Here is a 25,516-nt window from a genome sequence, read left to right on the forward strand (position 1 = left end):
GAAAGGCGGGAATGCAGATTTTTTTCCATAAAATATCAGAGGAATTCTTTAACTCGCTTTTAGGAGGCAAAGATGCTCAACGTCTTTGCACAAACGGCTGCAAACAGTCGCCTTTTTTGATGAAGCTTCTGTGATCCTCTGACCTTTCCAACAAGCCACCCTCTGGTTGATATTACTTACTCACTTTAACTTGCTTTGGCTCCTTACTTACTGCCCTATATGTCTACTGGATAGCATGCAGGGCAGCAACAAAGGATTTCCATTCCTGTTTGTTTTGGGCAAACCTTTGGTTGACATTAGTGTTGTCAACCATTGTAAAGTCTCAGTAAACAACCAGGTTTGAACACAGATGCACCACGACTCACAGACGAACAGGCCACGTGAATAGTTATTTTTTTATATATATTTCTTTGACATTTTTATGCTTTATTGATATAGTGTAGAGACAGAGTTGAAATGGGGCAGAGAGGGGAGTGACATGCAGAGAATGACCGCGGGCTGGAATCAAACCCGGGTCCGCTGCTGGCCGAGGCCCGTGGGGGGGACGCACTGAGCTAAGGGCGCCCCTGCCATGTGAATAGTTAATGTTTACGTGATGTCAAAAAACATCAAGGCAAGAGTCAGAACTGGGCAGGAGGATTAAAACAGACACACGTATCCAAAATGGGGTCAGTCAGGCAGAGAGGCAGAATTTGTCTAAGGTTCAGTCAGGGGCGTGATGGGCAGGCAGGCACGATAAAGGGCTGTGAAGCTGAGGCATAACAATCTGGTAGCGAATGAGAGGAAATGAGACTGTGTATAGGCCACACAGGATGGGGGAACAGGTGAGGAGGAAGGCATGGAAGGTCAGGTGATGGGGATGATGAGAAAGTCAGAGAGTCTCTACTCTGTGTTGGTTTTAAGCCAGTTTGACTGGTGACTCTCATCTTGTCATGCTGCTGGAAAACAAGCGTTTTGAGCCAAGTCCGATTGGACCAAGCTGCAAAAGCTGTTCACATTTAGTCCACACAGAACAATACATTAGTTTACAATGAATAAAACACATAAAATAATAACAAAAGCTGAGGAAATACCTGAAATCAGACAGATAGAGCAATGTTGTTAGCATGGTTAACGTTAAGTTAGGGGTTATTATGGTTAGATTACAGTAAGTGCCTTCCAGGCAGCTCCAGGCAGCGCTACCTCCAAGGCTTTTGATTTCAAATGATGTTTTACAGGCTCATGCTCATGTAGTTAAAGTAAATCATTTGGCACATGAACAGTAAGTGCCGCATGTGCCAAGCTCATTTGTTCATTCAAAAATGAATGGCCATCCATTCAGAAATTGGCCTGTGCTTCTCGTGACAGATTTTTATGGTCCAGACTTTTTTAAAGTGCAACTGAACACAGTGCGGCATAGAAATATATCAAATGAACAGTATTAAATATCTTTGTTGAGTTCACCTGTAACCCAGTATTTCAATCTGAAATGCTGGTGCAGTAAACACATAGCCTTTGAACACTCAAAACTCAAACACTGTGAATAAAATGTAAATACCATGAACTGTATGTTCCCAGACTGAGCCCCACAGCTACAAACAAGGTTGAATTATTGAAGAGAAAGATCAAAAGGCTCAATTTGTAGCTAATGCGCTTCAGAGGGGAATAAATAGTTAGCTTCACAAGGACACATCAAAGCCTTGTGGTTCAAGCCGAGGTGCTGGGTCCTTCCCTGGATGGAGGCAGTGACTTTGACTGATCAGGACGTAAACAACCACGCTGGCTAAACAAAAAAAAATCTTAACGGTAAAGAAGACTTTGGCTCATATGTGTTTTGATCACATGCTTATAATACATGTTTTCTTTTCTTTGGAACCTATTGTTCTTCTATCAATGACAAAATGTCATAGTTCATCCAAAATATTGATTTCTTAAATGTGTTTTTGCTACAGGAACTTACATGACGGACGGCTTACATGACGGGGTCACGTTGGGGCTCCTGTGTACACACACTGAGTGTTAAACATGTTGAAGTGAATATGACATAACACGTATTTAAACACACACGCACGCACACACACACACACACACACACACACACACACACACACACACACACACACACACACACACACACACACACACACACACACACACACACACACACACACACTCACACTCACACACAGAGCTTGAGAATACTTCCTGCTGCTAAGGGGCAAGTTCACAACACCACCTGTTACCTTTCACCTCAAAATACATCTTTTCACAGAATCGGTTTGGCGTTATAGTTTTTTATTTTCATTCACTTAATGTATGTTATTTTATGTATTTATTTACATATTATTGTGTCCACCTCCATAATAATTTAAAACTGTAATTAAATGGCAGTTCCCAGCTAGGATGTCATCCAAACAGATTAAAGGAGTCTCTGTATTATATTATATATATATATATATATATATATATATATATATAGGGGAGAACGGGGGAATCTGAGCCATCGGGTAATGTGAGCCACCCCCTGTATCTAGGCAACGGAAAACATTTGTGGTCATGTGAGATATGTTTTCAAGCCCCTCTCATTTCCCCTTCGCCCTGAAAGAGAGGACCTCATGGTGCTGTGGTAAGCATGTTTTTTTCACCAAAATAGGTATTTTGCATGTAAAAGTAAATTTTCTTGCTGTCAACTTAATCAACTGTTGTGCAAAAGCAAATGTATTCACGTAGAAAAACTTCTATCATACGTGTTGATGAACTACCAACATATGAAACCATGTGATGCTGATAACTGAAGATTAGCCTGAAATGCTAAGAGAGGTAATTTTTTCTCAAATTGTGGTGGTGCGGGAAAGTGAGCCAAAAGCTGTGGGGGAAAGTGAGCCACTGTCTCACTTTCCCCCACCATAAGGCACAAGTTAAGTTTAGTCTTAAACATATTTTAATGTAATATTACATGACATATGTTTTATTTTAATGTCATACACATTGTAGAAAAGCCATCATGCCAAGGAAATACACCAGGAAGACGACTTGGGGCAACCACACAGAAAGAGCACCTTCTCATCTTTCCCTGTAACCTTCAGCGCTGGAATGTAGAGTAGGCCTAGTTGTAGAGTATGACAGGCTGATGTTATAATCCAGTTGGGTCTTCTCCTGTGTTCTGAGTCCCAGGCTGTTCTCGCTGGTTCTGATTTTCCTATGCTTTGACCCCCAGACAATAGCTGGCTCTAAGGGTCCTGTGTTCTGACCCCCAGACTGTGTTCTAATCTAACTGGTTCTATCTTTCATTTGAATCTTATTAAAACCTTTTGAATTATAATATGTTGTATTTGATTTTGTATTTTGTTCAGAGTTACTTTCAAGTGTTTAGAAAATTTGCTTTGCTTAATTGACCAAACCCCATCATTCTTTTACTAGTCCGACATTAGTTCTGGAATGTGTGGCTAGCTTTCAGGATTCTTACTGTTACAATATGTGTTGTTATGGTAGTTTCAGAGTGGAAAAAGTAAGTGGATCAGTTTACCCCACAGCTGGGGTAATGTGAGCCACATCACAACTTTTTTTTAAACAATCATATTTTCACTGCCCTTTGTCTTGAAAAAATTATGCTAATGCCCATTTCTAGGAAACATCCTGAATTAATGGAAAATGTGTAAATTTGAGTGATAAATCATTTTAGCTCGCTTAAAGGCAAATGTAAAAAGTGGCTAAGATTACCCCGTTCTCCCCTACTAAGTGTCTATGTTATAGAAAAAAATAAACATAATAAGCCATTTTAAAGATTTTCGTTCTAAAAAGCATTATGTACTGTATGCAGTATGGATTTTTCTCACACCATAGAACGATATATTATTTACATTTTACAATGATTTGCCCTCTATGAGACAAATAATAGGTGATTCATTGTCCATTGACTGGTTAGTGTTGCTGATACAGTATGAGCTTATCCTTTACCAAAGATAAGAATCCCATTGCCTTTATGTCCATGGTTGTGGCCAAACAAGCCTGAGAATGTGTCACATTGGAGGGTCAGAGGTCATTTCTCAGGTGAAACTTTGTAACGAGTGCAACAGCAAACATTATCCATAGACGATCGATATGAGAGCTGTTTTTTGACTTTCAATTCACCGAAAAAGATACTGGTGTATCTGGTTTTGAACCAGTTTACTAAGTTATGAGCACCTTTTGCCTGTAAGGGTGGGAATATGTGTTTGTGCAAAAATATAGACTAAAAAATCTCATTTATTGGTTTGTTTGGATTTAGATCCAAACACCGCTGTGCATAAATACAGCGTCTCATAACACAGTGTTGCATGATTGCAGACTTTAATCAGACCAAAGTTATTCCAAAGGGAAGTGTACTCAGACAGCATATATACTGCGGTATGCGGTCAATATTTGAGCTTTCAATGCGCTCTATTGTCCGCATACAAAAAGAAGATGGAAGAGCTGCACAGCTGGAAATCAATTGTGTTTGTTGATGAAACAGATTCAGAAAGACCCTTGAAAACAAAGGGTATTCGATTGAAAAAAAAGAAAACAAAAAAAAATCAGTTTGAGAAGTTTACCTGGCAGTGACTCTGCAATGTTATTGTTTGATGGACGTCTGAAGTTGGACATGTATCACTTCCCGTTTGTACAAAGCTTTATACAAAGCTTTTTTATATACTATAACTGTCAGAACAGTGTTGTATGATCATTTCTCTGTAGGATTTGGTGCACAGCTTTGTGGAAAAATAAGAAACCTGTTGCTTGAATTCCAAACTATTAATGCCCTAGAAGTTTATCGTGTTATATCTTACAAACCAAAACACTGGCTTTAAATCAATGGACGTATCTGCCTCTGTTTGGTATCAAGCTTTGAAAAACAACAAAACTAACGGTGTGATTAATGCATTCAATCTAATACCTAACGACAACTGAAGTGGTTGTTCATCACGGTAGACTGCAGTTATTTTTTTTTAAGATTATTTTTTGGCATTTTCAAGCTTTATTGGATAGTACAGAGTTGAAATGGGGAGACGGAGAGAGGGGGAATGACCTGCAGTAAAGGTCCACGGGCCGGATTAGACTGCAGTTCTGACAAAGCTGTCAGTGACTTTATTGGTATAAATTATGAATGTTTTTACTGAGCATTTTGTGTCTTGCAGCTCTTGGTCTGATTCTGATTTCTCCACCTCCTCCGTTGATAAACCACCAAAGACTTCCACCCATTTTTCCAGTCTGATAAGTGGTTTCCTAGGCCCTTCGGTGGCAGGGATTAAATCCAGAGGCAGAGAGAGCAGACACACCTGTGCCCAAAAAATCTTCCTTTAAAACCTGTGTGTGCTTTGGTAAACACTCTGAGGTGAACCTAAAAGCAAGTGGACGCACTGAATGTTCACCTGAGACGGCACTTACATTTAAAGATCAAAATACTTTTTCTGGTATCAGTGGAGTGAGATTAGTCTATTGATGGTTGTTGTTAATAAGCACCACAAACTCCTTCTGCCTACACCCTACTCTGCCTGATCCTGTTACTTTTTCAACATGGCTGTAATGTTCCCACAAAATGACAAAGAAAAAAGATAATGTGGATGTCAGTTTTCCTCTGTGCTTTCCTGCTGTCACACTATCACACTGCTCATTTCTCCCAGCACAACATGGCCGTCCTTCTCAAGCCGTCCACTAGATGCCCTCAGACTTTACCATTGGACTTCCACTATTTCCTGCTCACCTGTTACTCACTTCCCTAATCAGCCATTATGCTCATTCACCTGCTGTTTCCAATCCCTTCTTCATCCACTCCGTGGTTGCGTTCCGAATCGCATACTCTTTCTTTTTTTCTATTCTACATACTACATCCGACGATAAAAAGAATCTAGTTAGGATGCAGTAGGCATACTATTGGGACATACTTTTCTCTCTTATTTCATCATAACATTGCGCCTTGATCTTGCCTCTTGCTTTTATATCCGTCGCATCCCCGTTTGTTTTCATATGGAGGCTTCGTCGATGTTACGTCACTTCACGTGCGCACTGGATTGTGGGTCAGAATCGCCCAAATAGGATGCACTTTTCAACACTAACAATCTTGGCCGCATGAAGTAGGACATCCGGGTACTTCTAACCATCCTCAATCTGGCCATAAGAATCGGGACATCCTAAATCTTTTTTCTACATACTATATAGTAGAAAGTATGCGATTCGGAACGCAACCTGTATGTATCCCAACTCATGTCCTTTATTCTTCATCGGTTTGTTGTGTTCAAAATGTGTTGTTGATTAGTTTGACGAGTTCCTATTAACCTAAACAGGACCGTGAAAGTGAACAGTCATACAGAAATGTTTAATCTGAGCTATAATTCTAAATTGAGCACTAATGCTGGAAGCATAAATGTAGCCTAAGAATAATAATAATATTAATAATAAAATGTAATTTTTTTGTCTTTCAGAACACTCAAGGACACATTACAGTTAAAACAGGCTGGTGTGAGTTTGTAAATGTGGTGGAAATGACTTTTGTTTGCATTAATCAATTGTGTTTGTAATTTTAGCATTTCATTTTTGCAAAGATACCTTAAAGGCCTACTTCACCGGTTTGAATATGAAGTATTGAACTCACTATGGTCTCACTGTCTAACCCTACATTTCTCTTTCTGTGACATCACAGAAAGAGAAATGTAGGGTTAAACAGTGAGACCATAAAACACTCTTTCTGCCTTTTCTCAGGCTAGGATGATCCGATTTAAAAAAAAAAAATTGCACATTTATACTTCATAGGATCTCCGAGTTCAATACACCTTCATATTCCAACCGGTGAAGTAGGCCTTTAATAAAAAGGTGAATAACAAGTCTGTTTCATAGAGAGGAATGAGTGACATTGATGCACTTCTTATAAAACAGCAGAAGGTGTGAGGCCTGTTTGAACAGTCTCCTCATTTAAACAGGTGCCAACTTTCACACTCTTTCCACCTCCTCACCTCACTCGTTTGAATTGTAAACACAGAGGGAGGGGAGGGCCAAGAATGTGAACAATTGTATCTATAAAAGACCCTCAAAGCAGGATGTCACACTGGAAGTACCTCGTTTCAAGGTACGTACAGCTGAGCATATCCTGCTCCTTCCATCCAACCCCTTATACTGTGTATTATGTTTTGATAAACTGAGTTAGGAGCAACTTTGTGGTGTAAAGGTGATGGTTTCAGTATTTGTTCTGTATGTTTCTTTCCTCTGCAGGTTGTGTTGATAAGATGAAGGCCATGCAAGTGATTTCCTTGACTCTGCTGTGTGCGCTCGCAGCCAGCGCTCAGCTCATCAAGTTGGGAAAATGCCCCAAACCCGATGTTCAGGCCGACTTTGATCCTACCAGGGTGAATATTCAACCATTCTTCTTCTTATCTTTTCTTTGTTACTGATTAATGTTGAGTACTACACTATAACATTAAGAGTAGTGCTAAAAATGTGTATGGAAAGTTTAGTTGAGGTAGGTGCTTTTAGAAGTTGTGATTTTTGGTTCAAAGTATTGAGGGTAAAATGAAATTTAGATAATGGCCATTAATTATGGTTGTAAAGGAGGAAGACGTGTAAACAGACAAGGTTTAGTAGAATAAATACTTAAATGTAAATGTTGGACCTTTTTAGTTATACTAGTATGAAAGATGACATTTCACCAAAAATCTCAAATTTAAACAGTCTTTTTCGTTTTAAATGTTCAGTACATTCTAATTATTTCTTATTGTGTGTGTGTGTGTGTGTGTGTGTGTTCCCCCTGCAGTACATTGGTAAGTGGTATGAGATCAAGAAGCTGCCAGCACCCTTCCAGAAGGGCGAGTGCGGTACCGCCACCTACAGCCTGAAGAGCCCCGGAGTCGTTGGGGTCCTCAACAGTGAGCTGCTGTGAGTTCACAACTGTCTAAATTTCACATATGAGGGTTACTTCTATACTCTTGAAGGGGGAAAATGTCTACTATTGAAATATTAATTAATAAAAAACAGCCTTGTGATGCTGCCTTTTTGAAAGCCACATTGTAGAGTAACGTTTATGCTTGAACTGCATTGAATCCCTGCTCCAATAACACAAAGGCTCACGACTGATCTTTTTGTACTGTTTATCATTTAGGGAAAGGGGAGAGATGTACAACAGATTGAAACGTAACAGGAATTACCTGACTAAATTCATGTATTTTTTTCTTGTAGTGATGATGGAACCATTAATTCCATTGTCGGCCAAGCCAAGGTCAAGGATCCCGCTGTGCCCGCCAAGCTGCAGGTCTCCTTCGATGGAAGTAAGGAATTCATTATTAACACTCTGATATTTAAAGGTCCACTATGTAACAATGTACATGTCATATTGCATATGGGTGAACAGGTATCAATGTAACTTGAAACATTTGAATTTAACCAAAATTCCCTTTTGCCAGAAACATTTAATACACTTATTTATATGAAAAGGAATCGGTCGAATTTCTCCGACAACCAAATTGACGTTTCTGAGCATACCTGAGTATATTCCGCATATAGAGGAAGAAGCTCAACTAATGTAACTGTTCTGAATCAAAATATTAGTCACACTAACATAAACTAAAAATGCAAAAATAACGTTCCTCATCCATTAATACAACCAGTCAATCACACCATCACTTGTATCACTGTTTTAGCTGTTTTGACATAGTGGAGGACACATTGCTGCTGACTTAACTGCCACTAATATCGCCATTGAGACACAATGTCTGAATGTTACATATTTTGCCTTTAAGTTCAGTCAGTCATTAATCAGAAGTCAGTTGGGGTGCTCAAAATTCCTGCACCTTTGAATCTCACACACTTTCTCTCCAACCTGCAGCTCCCCCCGGCCCCTACTGGGTGCTGTCCAGCGACTACGAGGGCCACTCTCTGGTCTATGGCTGCACAGACTTCGGCCTCTTCCGCATGGAGTTCTCATGGGTACTGAGCAGAGAGCCCACCCTCTCCCAAGAGGTTATGGACAGGCTGGATGCCATTCTGACCGCTACCGGAGTCAACGTGAACAAGATGGTCCCAACCAACCAGGATGAGACATACTGCATTCCCATGGGCCAGTAACATTTTTCGAAAAATCCTGTTCCAGCCCCTAATGCAGGATGAATTATGACCAGACCTCACCACTGTATTCAATGTGTGACATGTCAGTGCAATAAACCTGTAGAAGGAAATTCATGTTGTGGTGTGTGTTTTGTCTTCAGACCTATTGGGACTACAACCTAGATCATCTGTCATAATGTCGGTATAAAACTTATATTTTTGGTTCAGTTGTCGAGTCCAAAAAACTTCAATTTTGGAAATTAACTCAGCACATTGAGTCAAGTAATGTGTTAAATAAAAGTATAAGCACCTCAAAATTGTACTTGAGTGTTTTCATGTTATGCAACTTCATACTTTTACTTCCCTACTTTACAGAGGGAAATACTGTACTCTTTACTCCACTACATTTATTTGGTAACTTTGAGTTACCTCCTCAAACCTATTTTATTGCCATATTCTGTGTGTGTGTGTGTGTATATATATATATATATATATATATATATATACAATTTATGTCTATGTATCAAGTGATATAACCCCATTTGACCGGTTTTTAAAATAAAATCAAAGTCCTCTTTGTCTGAGTTTGAGAACAGAACCTGTTAAAATACTGTCGCTTCAGAGATGAGGCCATGTAAAAATGTGATCATTTCCAAAACTAAGCCCCTTAAAAGATGGTTTGAGATCGGTTTCTTTGACATAAGCATTTCTGAGCTGTGTGCAAACATTTTATAAATGGGTTGTGACACATTTTAAATGTCCACATGAGTAATGACATTTTAATGGTATTTGTCAATAACCACAACTTCTACTATGGAGAGATACATTTTATGTCATTACAACTGTTTTATGTTGTCATTTATAATCTGTTTACATAGTAGCCTCCACTGATGGGTGCCCACAGTTAAAAGCTTTTGAGTAACGCATAGATAAATACTTTATCAGTTTCATATACATAATCATAGACTAGAGTGTTATCAACCACTAATTAAATGACTGCACGATGCTTTGAAATTTTAAAGCTACCCAGTACTTGTGCTCTGCAGAAGCACATCAGTAAGAATATTTTATAAATAAAATATGAAGCTGCGTATATTTCTATGCTGGTGTGCCACATTTTTTCTACTTAGATTTAAATTTTCAAGGTTGAGACGGCAGTTTTATTTCTGCAAAACACACTTAATGTGTGAAGGTTATTTTTGTCAATTTTCTCAGATTACATTTCTATTCTCTTAACATCCCCCCAAAATGAAAAAATTGTTATCACATTATTTATACGCCTACATAAAATTGTTTAAGTATACACTTAAAGATAGTGGCACAGACTAATAGATAGGTACACAGGACTTAAAATGTAACAATTAATTTTTAATTTAATAATGTAAAAATTAATAAAGGATTTAGTGAATAGCTGTCATTGTACATTTAGCAACACATTTAATTAGCTGTGGAACATGCTCTTTAATGACTAAGTGCTCATTGCTGACAAAAACAGTGTCACAGCCTTCAGACATTTAAAAAAAAACATCAATTTTAATAAGACACAAAATTAACAAGAAGTACTAGAACGAATATTAACGAATATTTAGTATCAAAAATGCATCACGTCCCACAGAGAAGACATGAAAACCTTGCACTGCTGTTTAAATAAGTTTATTACATTGACTTTGTATGACACAAACAGGGAGAGCCAATATTCTACTGTATGTTATGCAGTGTGTGGCCTTGTTGTGTGTTGTGTCCATCATCTCAGGGTGTATTCACACTGGGAAAGTCCGCTAGTTCACTTGCTTTGGTCCAGACCAAATAGAGTTTTGATTTTTTTTGTTTGGTGTGGTCCACTTTCATATTGCCCCTTTTGCGAGTGAACCAGCATTACGAAGCAAAACCACACGTGATCTGAGGTTATTCATTCATTGGACAGACATTCTGGGGTGGAGAGAAACAGGAAGTACGAAGTTAAAACTGCGAAATATCATTGATATAATATGGGGTTAAAAATTAAAAATTGCCTACATCTAACCTATAAATAAAGAGGAAAAACATCAAATTATTGTTGTTTCATATGGTTATAATATGTAGCCCTATGTCAATGCCACGTTATGTGGCTTGTAGCCTACAATGTGAAACATAATTTTTACTGTATTTTTGGTGCTGGACGCGCGGCTCGCGAGAAGAATAGGCTCAAGCTGACACTCAGCTGATTAAGCTGTGTATCAGCTGGGTCGGCGCAGTTCAGCTCCAAACTGACACGGGGATAGACGGTCCCGTACATGGGAAGCAAAATAAAAACACACATTTCTTGCGCAGCGTGAACCTGTTGGCACTGTGCGAGAGATGCTCCCCTCTCCTTCATCTGATCGCTGAACACATTCAGCATGTTAATGCGTCCTCTCGATCAAATGTAATAGCCTATATTGTTCTGGGCTCCCGGTCAAACCACAACTTATCTTCCTAACAATGGCGACAACAACACTTTCCCATAATGTGAAGCTGACGGCTATTTATTTAAAAAGAAAAGAAAGAAAAGGCACAGTGCCTCCTGCATTTGGGTCGGATCGAGTCCGGACAAATTCACACCACAAACGAACTGCAGCAGAGTGCGTTTGGAAACGCACCGAGACTACCTCTTCAGCCGGGTCTCGGAGCGTTTGTTTGGTCCGCCCCCGAGTGCGATTGCTGTATTCACACTTGCCTGAAAGATGCGCACCGAAGGCAGAAGTGCATCTGAGTTCGTTTCAACCGAACTAAACACGGCATGTGTGAATACACCCTCAGTCCATTCACTGGCTCATGGCGCTGCAGTATTCTGCGTCTTGATTGGTTGTGAGCAGCTTGTCCACTTTGACTCCGATGGAGGCCAGGGTGCTGTGCAGCTCCTCCAGGGTGTCCTCTGACAGGGTGTTCCCTCTGCTCATGATCCAGGCATGATCTTCATGCAGCACCCCGACTTCAGTACAGCTGTAGACCAGAGCATAGCTGTCATAGTCAGTGGACAGCACCCAGTATGGAGCAGCGGGAGAGTCTGTAGGGGGCAAAGGGGACAGGGCAGTCAGGTGACAAGGTTATCTCCGTGTGTCACAACAATAGATATATTTCCAGTGTCCCGGCAAAGGGTTTGTTATAAACGATAGGTCCTTACTCTCAGAGAAGGTGACCATCAGCTTGGCGGGCTCAGAGGGATTCTTAGCCGTGGCAGAGCCGCTGGTGGAGGTAACGGTCCCATCAGCACTGCAACAAATACAAGGATGATTTATTCAGTTGTGACAAATGTACTAATTTAGTAATGTATTCAAATGAATATATGTTTGAGCTAAACGTTGTTCTACCAGAATGAACCAATTTAACTTTTAGAAGCTGCATGAAACTTTTATTGCGTAGCCCGCACATGCAGTAGAATACTCCTCCTGTTTGCAGCAAGAAGTAACAGTTCTTGGTAAAACTGCCTGCTGACTAAATGACTGAGATATAGTTAAATCCATTAGGACTCACAGCAGCCCCCTGTTGAGAACACCAATCACCCCGGGGCTCTTCAGGCTGTAGGTAGCAGTGCTGCACTGGCTCCTCTGGAAAGCATGTGGCAGCCTCTGGATACTAAACCACGTACCAAGATACTGCAGAGGAACACGCAAGGAAATTAAGTTATTGTGGAATATCGAGAATTGGCACTCTCTCAATTTAATTTTGTTGTTGCCCTTTAAAAATACTAAAGTAAACAATAGGTTTTGTATCCACCTTGGCAACATCAAAGTTCTCCTGAACAGCGACCTTGGGGCATCTTCCTGGCATGATGATCTGAGCGTTGGCCGCCAGAACGGACAGCAGGGTGAGGGAAATCACCTGGATGGAATTCATTTTGTCTCCACAACCTGTAGAGAACGACAACACAAAAGAATTTGCTTATTCACGGTTTGATTTTTTAAGTAATTAATTTCTTCTCATTAAATACATCAAAGAAGTGTTTCTTCAAAAAAAACGTAATACATGACAAGAACCACTTGCCACTTGCTCACCTGTGTTACCGGGTAGTAGTGAAGCTCAGAGTTTTGCTGGTGTTTTTATTCTGTAGAAAAGAGCTGGAACAGATGAACCTGTCATGGGGAGAGGCCCAACATGCTGCCATGGACCGAATGCAATGGAGAGTGCTCATTGAAGCCTTATGTCCCATAGGGGACGAAGAGGAGTAAGTAAGTAAGTTTTATTCTGTAGATGAGTCAATGTGTTCTGCAGCCAATCCTTCATATATTTTGGGGAAATTACGTGGGAATTGGCATCTGTTCATATTTGTATTTTTGCATTTAAAGAGGCCTCTGACAGGTTAGTGTAAATGTTAAGATTACATAGTACACAGACCTTGGCTGCTGTTGATAAGCGCAAGCTAGAATGTAAACACAGATTTAAAGTTGGGTAACCTTCATACAGTATATATGATATTTTCTCACAGGCCTAGCTACTACTGTATGTAGAGCGATTCAGGAAAACTATTATTATTATTATTATTAAAAAAATATAAAAATCTAAGTAGAAAAAATGTGGCACACCAGCAAAGAAATATACGCAGCTTCATATTTTATTTATAAAATATTCTTACTGATGTGCTTCTGCAGAGCACAAGTACTGGGTAGCTTTAAAATTTCAAAGCATCATGCAGTCATTTAATTAGTGGTTGATGACACTCTAGTCTATGATTATGTATATGAAACTGATAAAGTATTTATCTATGCGTTAATCAAAAGCTTTTAACTGTGGGCACCCATCAGTGGAGGCTACTATGTAAACAGATTATAAATGACAACATACTAAAACAGTTGTAATGACATAAAATGTATCTCTCCATAGTAGAAGTTGTGGTTATTGACAAATACCATTAAAATGTCATTACTCATGTGGACATTTAAAATGTGTCACAACCCATTTATAAAATGTTTGCACACAGCTCAGAAATGCTTATGTCAAAGAAACCAATCTCAAACCATCTTTTAAGGGGCTTAGTTTTGGAAATGATCACATTTTTACATGGCCTCGTCTCTGAAGCGACAGTATTTTAACAGGTTCTGTTCTCAAACTCAGACAAAGAGGACTTTGATTTGATTTTAAAAACCGGTCAAGACCTCAAATGGGGTTATATCACTTGATACATAGACATAAATTTAATATATATATATATATATATAGGGGAGAACGGGGGAATCTGAGGCATCGGGTAATGTGAGCCACCCCCTGTATCTAGGCAACGGAAAACATTTTTGGTCATGTGAGATATATGTTTAAATCTGTGTTTACATTCTAGATTGCGCTTATCAACAGCAGCCAAGGTCTGTGTACTATGTAATCTTAACATTTACACTAGCCTGTCAGAGGCCTCTTTAAATGCCAAAATACAAATATGAACAGGTGCCAATTCCCACGTAATTTTCCCAAAATATATGAAGGAGGGGCTGCAGAACACATATATAAAAACACCAACAAAACTCTGAGCTTCACTACTACCCGGTAACACAGGTGAGCAAGTGGCAAGTGGTTCTTGTCGTGTATTACTTTTTTTTTTATGTATTTAATGAGATAAATGAATAACTTAAAAAATCAAACCGTGAATAAGATAGATAGATAGATAGATAGATAGATAGATAGATAGATAGATAGATAGATAGATAGATAGATAGATAGATAGATAGATAGATAGATTCAGGCAAATAATAAGCAAATTCTTTTGTGTTGTCATTCTCTACAGGTTGTGGAGACAAAATGAATTCCATCCAGGTGATTTCCCTCACCCTGCTGTCCGTTCTGGCGGCCAACGCTCAGGTCATCATGCCAGGAAGATGCCCCAAGGCCGCTGTTCAGGAGAACTTTGATGTTGCCAAGGTGGATACAAAACCTATTGTTTACTTAAGTATTTTTAAAGGGCAACAACAAAATTAAATTGAGAGAGTGCCAATTCTCAATATTCCACAAAGATGTGCAAGGTGTTCATGTCTTCTCTGTGGGACGTGATGCATTTTTTATACTTTTTTATTTTTTTTTTACTTTTATTTTAGTGGTTTTATGTTTTTTTTTTACATATGGACAAAAAAAACAGAATAAGTAAACACATACAATACATACACAACACCCAACCCCCTCTCCCCTCCCTCTTCCCCCTCCCCCCTCCCTCACATAAACAGACAAGGATAACAGAAAAAAAGTGAAATAAATAACTAAGACAAAATGATTAAGACAATAAGCTATAAGTACACAAGAAACAAAACAAAGCAAAAACAAAAACAAAACTGGGGCAAACCTCACACCTTTTGGTTCCCTAAGTGCCGCATCACTGGGCTCCATATAGCGGGGAATTTATGGGGGTGACCTGACAGCTCATCTCGTAGCCTTTCCACCATTTCCCTCAGCCAGGTTTCAAATTGGGGAGCCAAGTCGGACTTCCACAGCCTCAGGATACATCTTTTGGCAATAACCATGCCATAAACCATGATTATGCGTGCATTGTGGTCCAATTTTTTCAGGGCTGTGGAATGTCCGAACAGGGCGGTTTCCGGATCAGGAGTTAAAGACACATTTAAAACATTAGAATACCATTGAAATACAATACACCAAAAGTTGTAAAGATTTGGACATTCCCAAAAGTGGTGAGCAAGTGTACCCTCGGCAATCTTACATCTGTTACATAAAGGCGAAAGATCTGGGAAAATGTTATGCAGTTTAACCTTAGAATAGTGCAATCTAAGTGTGACCTTAAATTGAATTAACTGAAGCCTCGAGTTTGTAGAGCAGGATTTTATGCTTTTTAGCGCTCCCTCCCAGACATCGTCAGCTATTCCGATGTTTAAGTCTATTTCCCAGGCTTGCTTTATTTTTAAAGTAGATTTGTCCTGCCGATCTAAAAATATTCCCACAAAAGATGAAATCAGGTTTTTAGCTTCTGGTGAGCCCAGTAAAATTTTGGACAATGAATCATCTGCGGGCAGGGATTCAAAGGATGGTATATTCTGTCTGACATAATTCCTTAACTGCAGATACCTGAAGAATTGAGCTTTCGACAGTGAAAACTTTGATACTAGCTGATCAAATGAAGCAAAGTGACCATTTATATAAAGGTCCTCAACTGTTACTATTCCCTTCCGACTCCAATCTCTGAACGCTGAATCTGTGAACGATGGGGGGATGGTTATGCCAGATTGGGGCATGTATGGTCGTGCTCGATAGTTTACAGGCCTTCCTAATTTGGTTCCAAATTCTCTGACCGTTGGACAAGGTAAAGTGGTCTCCTCTAAAGGAGGCAGGTGGTCTGGGAGAAGAGAAAAGGAGGGCAGTGAGAGAAGATTTTGGGGCCAAGCTTTTTTCAATTGCCAACCAGGGGGGCAGATCAGGTCTAATGCCTTTTTCATATGTAAATTGCCAATACACCATCACTCTAGTATTGGCAGCCCAGTAATAATGTAAAACACATGGTAACCCCAGTCCGCCATGCTCCCTGGGTTTCTGAAGATGGGCTTTTGAGATCCTATGTGCTTTATATCCCCAAATGAAAGGCATTATAACAGAATCAATTGACTTAAAATAAGATTTAGGAATATAAATTGGCACATTCTGAAATAGATACAGAAATCTCAGCAGGGAGACCATCTTTACTGCGTTCACACGGCCAATAAGGGAGATTGGTAATGTTCCCCATTTCTCTATGTTCTCCTTTAGTTTGTTCAATCTTTCCGTAAAATTTAATTTAAAAAGTGTCTTTGGATTTTTAGATAATTTAATGCCCAGGTACTTTATACTGACCAGATTTGTTTTAAACTGCGTATTGGCTAGGAATGTTGGGTCCAGATCTGCTGTTAAAGACAAGAGTTCACTTTTTTGCCAGTTTATGGTGTAACCCGAGACGTCGCCAAAATAATTAATTAGCTGGAGTAGGTGGGGGATGGAATTCTCGGGGTCGGCTACAAAGAGGGCGATGTCATCTGCGTACAGAGAGATCTTATGGTCCATCCCACCTAGTGATATTGGCTTTATAAGTGCGTGCCCTCTTATGCTAATAGCCAGGGCCTCGATGGCTAACGCAAAGAGGAGCGGCGAGAGGGGGCAACCCTGGCGTGTGACCCTCTGAAGGGCAAAGGGTTTGGATCTTTCCTGGTTTGTTAGAATGGAGGCGGTGGGATGGGCATATATAAAACGCACCCAGGAAATAAAAGGGGCCCCAAGACCGAACTCCTCCAGCACCTTGAGCAAGTACCCCCACTCAACCTGGTCGAAAGCCTTTTCGGCGTCCAGACACAGAACAGCTTGTTTGGAAGAGCTGTCGAATTTGTTATACATAATATTTAGGACTCTCCTAACATTAAAAAATGAAAACTATTGGGGATGAACCCGGTCTGATCTGTGTGAATAATGGATTCTATAAATTTGTTTAGTCTATTTGCCAGAATTTTTGTAAAAATTTTGAAAACCAAGTTAACCTTCCTCTCGTGTTAGGGTCGTCACCGACCCGTTTTGGATTTCAAATGCATAAAAGAACCACTTACATTTTGTTTATTGCATCAAGATTTCTTGACTTTGTCAGGAACCTCTATTTCAACAAAATAAAAAAAATAAAAATAAATTCACTTAAAGCGGCTACGAGTAACATTTAAATATCTTTTAAACAGCCTCATGTTTCCTCTGATAATCATAAATTACCTTTAACAGCAAACGAGACCATCAGTGCAAAGAAAGACGTTTTTATATAGTTTTTATTACTGCTTTTGGTCTGGTCGCACACCCAGTCCGATTTTCGGTTCGCTCGTGCAGGCTCTATGGTCACATATCCGTATTGGTCGCAGATTTCAGTGTGGAGCAGCAACGCGATTTGAGAAGCCTATCCCTCCAGGTGAGGGAAGGGGAACGGGAGCCTTGTTTGAGACAGTTATTTGTCGTCATAATGACTGATAACGGGGCTGAACCATCAAAGGAAAAAAAGAGAATGCAATGAAGAAAAGTTAAAAGGGAGAGTGATAGGCGGGCGGGAGGGCGTTGCCAAGCAACGTGTATACAATTTCACGAGAGCGAAACTAGACTGCAGTGTTTACTCCTAAATGAATGAGCGGTTGGTACTAACACAACGTTTGCTTTGCTTCACCATCATCAGATAACCATTATCTGAAATAGTAATTATTTACAACAACATAAACACATTACCTCATCGTGATCCATACTAACTGCCGTCTCTCGTTCATTCGCTTTCTGTGAGGACACGGACTCTTTCAGCTCCGTGAGAGAGAGTAGTTAGGTGACGCTGCTGCTCAACTCATTGCAATCAGGTGCGTGTGGCAGTGACTGGCAGTAGTTCATGCAGTGTCAAAACCACTCTCACGGAGCCGAAAAGAGTCCTCACACTTTCAACACACGGACATGCACTATATTGCTCCCTTCTCAGTTCACACTCACGCGCCTGACGCGCTAGAAAACAGCTTTGCGACAGCGGGCGTCGTAAAAATACTACCGCTTTTGTCCAAAGGGGACGCCAACGTGCCATGTTACTCGTAGTGGCTTTAATTATAAAATGCTCTGGTGGAAATTATAACACTTGTGGTGTTAGGGTCGTTTTCGACCCGGTTATAGAATAAGATGTAAAAAACAATAACTAGAGCCAAAACTGAAATCTTAAGTGCACTGTCAGCCAACACAATGACAGTTAGCTCCTCTCCCAATCATGTGAGCTCTGGGGGGGTTCTCATTTTGACTTTTTTTGCCCTTATATCTGCATAAAAGCGAAACAAACAGACGGGCATATCCAGACGTGTAAGGTCAATTCAGTATAGAGTTGGTGACTTGAAGAGTGCACATCTCCTATTTGCAGTATTCAAAAATGAGGAGATATACAGTGAGCCAAGTTCTGGATCAAGTTTTTGGTGAAAACGGCCACCTGATTCTAAAAATAAGAGGTGTCAGGTCTGCCGAAGCACTAAGGACAGAAAGTATTGTGCTTTACCTGCAAGAAATATTTCTGCAAAGAACACTGAAAGTGTTGCTCTTTGTCACACATCTGAACATACAACCAAACATATGCACACAGAGACTTTTACTCTGTTATTTTTACTAGTTTTGGAACTAGTAATTGATTTCGATTGGTTTGATTTGTTGATTGGTTGTTGTTTATTTGACCTTACAAATCTATATTTTGTGTTGTGACTTGTTCTGGTTTTCATTGTGTGTTTGTGTAATGCTGAAATAAAAGTTTTTTTGCTGTTTTCTGAAATAAATATATATGGTTCGTAATTGACCAGTAACACCTTAGATGTTAAAAAAGTCAATAATATTAATATGAAAAAATAAATAAAACTAATTTTTAAATGTGTTCTATTACCCCTCAGTAATAATCAGGTAACACAACAACCAAATATTTATTTATATGATTCTCTTGAGGTTAATTTGACAATTTTTTTTATTGAAATTGAGGCGCATACTGACTAAAAAAAGGCCCAGCCTCCTCCACCAAAAATATTAAAAACAATATTTTCAAGGATAAGGTGACCAAGAGATGAGAAACAAAAAGGATGATAGATAATTGTTTTTATTGTTTTTTACAGCTGATTTCAGACACGGGTCGAAACCGACCCGCTAACACCATGGATGGTAGCAGGAAGTTAACACAGGAGGAAGGTAAAGCATGGAAATTGGTCGATATGAGGACGGGTTAGTTTCATCTCTGTCTTGTTTTAACAAGAGAGAAATGTTTGCGTTATACAGTGTTGGTGGGAGCCTATTCGCTTCGGCTGAGTGGGAGAACATTTTATGCAGGATCGGGGTTACTTGGTCAGCAAACTTCTTATAAATTTCAACTACGAAGCCATCTGGCCCAGGGCTCTTGCCATTATGCAGCGATTTGATAGCGTTCGTGATTTCTGCAGGGGACAGTTCAGAGTTTAAGGCCTCGCGGTAGGTGCTGTCTAGTTTTGGTATGTCTAGCTTTTTTAACCATGCGTCGATATCACCATTAGCTTTGGATTTATACAGCTCCTGATAATACTCCTTAAAGCGTTTATTTATCTGTTTCAGGTCAGTTAAAGCCACACCTCTGCTAGATTTTATTGTATGTATGGCTTGTTGCCCTCTGAGCTGGCGTCTTTGGATATATATATATATATATATATATATATATATATATACTATATATATATATATATATATATATATACCAGTAAGAATATTTTATAAATTAAATATATTTATATATATGCAATTTATGTCTATGTATCAAGTGATATAACCCCATTTGAGGTCTTGACCGGTTTTTAAAATCAAATCAAAGTCCTCTTTGTCTGAGTTTGAGAACAGAACCTGTTAAAATACTGTCGCTTCAAAGACGAGGCCATGTAAAAATGTGATCATTTCCAAAACTAAGCCCCTTAAAAGATGGTTTGAGATCGGTTTCTTTGACATAAGCATTTCTGAGCTGTGTGCAAACATTTTATAAATGGGTTGCGACACATTTTAAATGTCCACATGAGTAATGACATTTTAATGGTATTTGTCAATAACCACAACTTCTACTATGGAGAGATACATTTTATGTCATTACAACTGTTTTATGTTGTCATTTATAATCTGTTTACATAGTAGCCTCCACTGATGGGTGCCCACAGTTAAAAGCTTTTGAGTAACGCATAGATAAATACTTTATCAGTTTCATATACATAATCATAGACTAGAGTGTTATCAACCACTAATTAAATGACTGCACGATGCTTTGAAATTTTAAAGCTACCCAGTACTTGTGCTCTGCAGAAGCACATCAGTAAGAATATTTTATAAATAAAATATGAAGCTGCGTATATTTCTTTGCTGGTGTACCACATTTTTTCTACTTAGATTTTTATTTTCAAGTTTGAGACGGCAGTTTTATTTCTGCAAAACACACTTAATGTGTGAAGGTTATTTTTGTCAATGTTCTCGGATTACATTTCTATTCCCTTAACATCCCCCCAAAATGATACATTTTTATCACATTATTTATACGCCTACATACAAAAATTTAAGTATACACTTAAATATAGTGGCACAGACTAATAGATAGGTACACAGGATTTATAATTTAACAATACATTTTTAATTTAATAATGTAAAAATTAATAAAGGATTTAGTGAATAGCTGTCATTGTACATTTAGCAACACATTTAATTAGCTGTGGAACATGCTCTTTAATGACTAAGTGCTCATTACTGACAAAAACAGTCACACACTTCAGACATTTAAAAAAAACATCCATTTTAATAAGAAAAAAAATAACAAGAAGTGCTAGAACGAATATTTAATCAAGAATCAAAAACACATCACGTCCCACAGAGAAGACATGAAAACCTTGCACTGCTGTTTAAATAAGTTTATTACATTGACTTTGCATGACACAAACAGGGAGAGCCAACAAGCTGCTGTATATGTCGTGCAGTGTGTTGTGTCCATCATCTCAGTCCATTCACTGGCTCATGGCACTGCAGTATTCTGCGTCCTGATTGGTTGTGAGCAGCTTGTCCACTTTGACTCCGATGGAGGCCAGGGTGCTGTGCAGCTCCTCCAGGGTGTCCTCTGACAGGGTGGGCCCTCTGCTCATGATCCAGACAAAGTCCGCATGCAGCACCCCGAGGTCAGTACAGCTGTAGACCAGAGCATAGCTGTCATAGTCGGTGGACAGCACCCAGTATGGAGCAGCGGGAGAGTCTGTAGGGGGCAAAGGGTACAGGACATTCAGGTGGCAAGGTTATCTCCGTGTGTAACAATAGATATATTTCCAGTGTCCCGGCAAAGGGTTTGTTATAAACTATGGGTCCTTACTCTCAAAGAAGGTGACCATCAGCTTGGCGGGCTCAGAGGGATTCTTAGCCGTGGCAGAGCCACTGATGGAGTTAACGGTCCCATCAGCACTGCAACAAATACAAGGATGATTAATTAATTTGTGAAGTAACTTTTAACAAATGTACTAATTTAGTAATGTGTTCAAATGAATATATGTTTGAGCTAAACATTGTTCTACCATAATGAACCAATTTAACTTTTAGAAGCTGCATGAAACTCTTATTGTGTAGCCCGGACATGCAGTAGGGGAGACTGGGGTAAGTAGGCACACTTTTTACTCTAGTGAGAATTGCTCATTACCTAAACATCTTTCAGTAGTCATTCCTACATTACATTGAAGCTTAAGGTGTTGGCTTGAAATGTGAACCACTCACTTTTTCTAACTTATTGTAATAAAGAAGACATTTACCATCAAAGACACTCTAACACATTGTGACAACCAACCCCATCAAGGGGTCGGTTGTCACACACTATGGGGTTGTTTGTCACAATGCTATCTTTATGGAAAAAATCTTAAAAAGAAGGCAAGAAAGCAGAACTACATTTGAAAGTTTAATTTCATTGTCAAGTTGAAAAATAGGCCTACATAACTTTATGCATCTTAACACAAAATGAGCAAGGAATTAACAAAAAGGAAATCCATATTAAGACCAACCTACTGTATGTAACAACATAAAGAACAAAACAAATAGGTCTAACAATAATAGCCTACTGAACTAGGATACACACATTCACTATCTGAGTTACACTGATGGCAAATGTAGGGTCTGCTCACTCTAACTAAGCAGAGATTGTGTGCCCACTGGTTGCACATACAACACTTCTCCCTTACCTCCCCTGAACGGGTGCTGGAGAATGTTTCCATACAAACCAAACACAAACTATCCTCTTCACCTGATGAAGATTCCTCCTGCTGTCTCTTTCTCTTCTGTTTCTTCTTCCCCAGCTGGGGTGGAGTGCACTGGGGTGCAGTAGCCTTGGCAACTGGTCTAGTTTGGGATGCACTAGGTCGTTTTGATTTTGTTGCCCTTTTTCTCTTTTGCATGCTAGCTGCCTTTCCTGCTCAATTATCTCCTTCTCTGGGGTGTCAGTGAGGATACAGCTTAACATTTTCTTTTTTTATTGGGTTCCTTTCCTGGCTGCACCCTTTGGATAACATGTGACAACCAACCCCCCAAAAAATGTGACGACCAACCCCAACTGGAATTTATTGCTAGCATCAAGGCCAACAACCATCTGACAGCTAATTAGCTTGCTAAAAACAATCTAAACTATAGCTTACCCTTCACACTTTTTTAGGGTAACAAGTGTTTTGTTATAAACCCATTGTGTAAAAACCTAGAAGAAAAATACTGAGGAGCTAAATATTTTCAATTTGACATGAAAAACACTAACAGTCCTCTCACCTCAAAGGCAGCAGTCTAACTCCAAGGAAGACTATGTAGGTGACCTCTGATCCCAGTTGTGGATATTTACATACCAAAATTTAACAGACAGCACCTTCTGGTTCCGAGATATAACGATTGTGATAACCTACCCGTGTGACAAATTACCCCGTTCTCCCCTGATGTAGAATAATCCTCCTGTTTTCTGTAGGAAGTAATAGTTCTTGGTAAAACTGCCTGCTGACTGAATGACTGAGATATAATTAAATCCATTAGGACTCACAGCAGCTCCCTGTTGAGAACACCAATCACCCCGGGGCTCTTCAGGCTGTAGGTAGCAGTGCTGCACTGGCCCCTCTGGAAAGCATGTGGCAGCCTCTGGATATCAAACCACGTACCAAGATACTGCAGAGGAACATGCATGCAGGAAATTAAGTTATTGTGGAATATTGAGAATTGGCACTCTCTCAATTTAATTTTGTTGTTGCCCTTTAAAAATACTTAAGTAAACAATAGGTTTTGTATCCACCTTGGCAGCATCAAAGTTCTCCTGCACAGCGACCTTGGGGCATCTTCCTGGCATGATGACCTGAGCGTTGGCCGCCAGAACGGACAGCAGCGTGAGGGAAATCACCTGGATGGAATTCATTTTGTCTCCACAACCTGTAGAGAACGACAACACAAAAGAATTTGCTTATTCACGGTTTGCTAATTTATTCTCATTAAATACATCAAAGAAATGTTTCTTCAAAAAAAAAGTAATTCATGACAAGAACCACTTGCCACTTGCTCACCTGTGTTACCGGGTAGTAGTGAAGCTCAGAGTTTTGCTGGTGTTTTTATACTGTAGATGAGTCAATGTGTTCTGCAGCTCCTCCTTTTGGGGAAATTACGTGGGAATTGGCACCTGTTCATATTTGTATTTTTGCATTTAAAGAGGCCTCTGACAGGTTAGTGTAAATGTTAAGATTACATAGTACACAGACCTTGGCTGCTGTTGATAAGCGCAAGCTAGAATGTAAACACAGATTGAAAGTTGGGTAACCTTCATACAGTATATATGATATTTTCTCACAGGCCTAGCTACTACTGTATGTAGAGCGATTCAGGAAAAACTATTATATTAATAACTGGACAACAGTAGATTGTGTACAGTATGTCTTCAATGGTATAGGCTAATGTTGGTCTGGTCAAAGTTTAAAATCAGTTAAATACTTAAGTTTATCGCCAAATACCTGCAAAACTGTTAACGTTTTTATTGTGAGCATGGTAGCAGTATGTATGATAGCGCATGTTGGCATTTAGCTCAACCTCACAGAGCCAATAGCGAGGCCTAGACATTATGTTCCTGAATGCAAAGTATGAGTCGAAACCTTAATGAATTCAGTGACACCAACTCCATTGATTTATATTTAAGAGCCTCAGATGTGCTAATCATTTCCCTTTTCATTCCAACTTTCTTTTTTGTTATTTTCTTTAAAGCACGTTGTAAAACATTTCACAGCAGGGGTCTCCCCTCGCCATCAGCCCATTTGAGACGATCACAGGGAAAGGTATTCTTCTTTTATTGATGAAGACGTGAAGACCCAAAAGAGTATTAACTGCCAAAAAAATTATATTTAAATTAAATTCTGCACGATGAAAAAATATTGAACTGCTTTCATGATCCCCTCTAACCAGCGGCAGAACAATAAACTAGTCTTGATAATAAAATGTGTTAAAAGCGGCACATTCTTGCAGTATTTGTTGAGAACAGACACCTGCACTGTGTCAGCTGGTGCTCCTTGGATGTAAAACAACTAGGATCTAAGGCTCTTCCAAGTATTTCAGGGATTCTTTATCCTGTAGAATCCTACTGCGCAGGAATCAACAAGATGTATATAAAAAATAAATAAATAAAAGTTAAATGCATCAACTATGGATGGACAACATATTTGGCTCAGTTGTCATTTAATGGTAAGAAAACTGGGAAATGCATGTTGTCTGGACTCCAGACTGTGTTAAGAGGATGGATGGCGTCTGTGCAGGGCCGCCGCTCCCTATACGCAGAGTACGCAGACTGCGTAGGGCACCAAGTTCCTGGGGGGGGCACCACAAAAAAAAAAAAATTATAATTAGGGGAAGGTGGGGTGATTTGTGCATTTTGGAAGTTGCAAAACCCATTGTTTCTAGAAAACCGTGGAAGAAATTGGAAATGTGACCACATATTTAAGAAGAGCCATCCATTTGACTCATCCTGTAAAGAAGGGAGACACAAGGAATAAGATATAAGCACATTTAAGCT

The 25,516-nt window shown here is 39.4% G+C and overlaps 3 protein-coding genes across 3 annotated transcripts; 1 reads left to right on the top strand and 2 right to left on the bottom strand.

Annotated features, from left to right (window-relative positions):
- Window positions 1–7,214: 7,214 nt before the first annotated feature.
- Window positions 7,215–9,045, top strand: apoda.2 (apolipoprotein Da, duplicate 2; the record flags this gene model as incomplete). Its single annotated transcript, XM_080033512.1, has 4 exons — window positions 7,215–7,334; window positions 7,739–7,860; window positions 8,161–8,249; window positions 8,807–9,045. The coding sequence occupies 4 exons, from the start codon at window positions 7,215–7,217 to the stop codon at window positions 9,043–9,045; spliced, it is 570 nt and encodes a 189-aa protein (XP_079889638.1).
- A 2,762-nt stretch (window positions 9,046–11,807) lies between these two features.
- Window positions 11,808–12,879, bottom strand: LOC307255941 (apolipoprotein D-like; the record flags this gene model as incomplete). The annotated part of the gene is made up of 4 exons (XM_080034772.1): window positions 11,808–12,049; window positions 12,167–12,255; window positions 12,517–12,638; window positions 12,760–12,879. 4 exons carry the CDS (start codon window positions 12,877–12,879, stop codon window positions 11,808–11,810), a joined length of 573 nt encoding a protein of 190 aa, XP_079890898.1.
- An 8,591-nt stretch (window positions 12,880–21,470) lies between these two features.
- LOC307255937 (apolipoprotein D-like) lies at window positions 21,471–23,881 on the bottom strand (the record flags this gene model as incomplete). The annotated part of the gene is made up of 4 exons (XM_080034769.1): window positions 21,471–21,712; window positions 21,827–21,915; window positions 23,516–23,637; window positions 23,762–23,881. 4 exons carry the CDS (start codon window positions 23,879–23,881, stop codon window positions 21,471–21,473), a joined length of 573 nt encoding a protein of 190 aa, XP_079890895.1.
- Between the last annotated feature and the right edge of the window lie 1,635 nt (window positions 23,882–25,516).

Source organism: Ammodytes marinus (assembly GCF_949987685.1).
Source record: "Ammodytes marinus genome assembly, chromosome: 9".
Taxonomy (NCBI): Eukaryota; Metazoa; Chordata; class Actinopteri; order Uranoscopiformes; family Ammodytidae; genus Ammodytes; species Ammodytes marinus.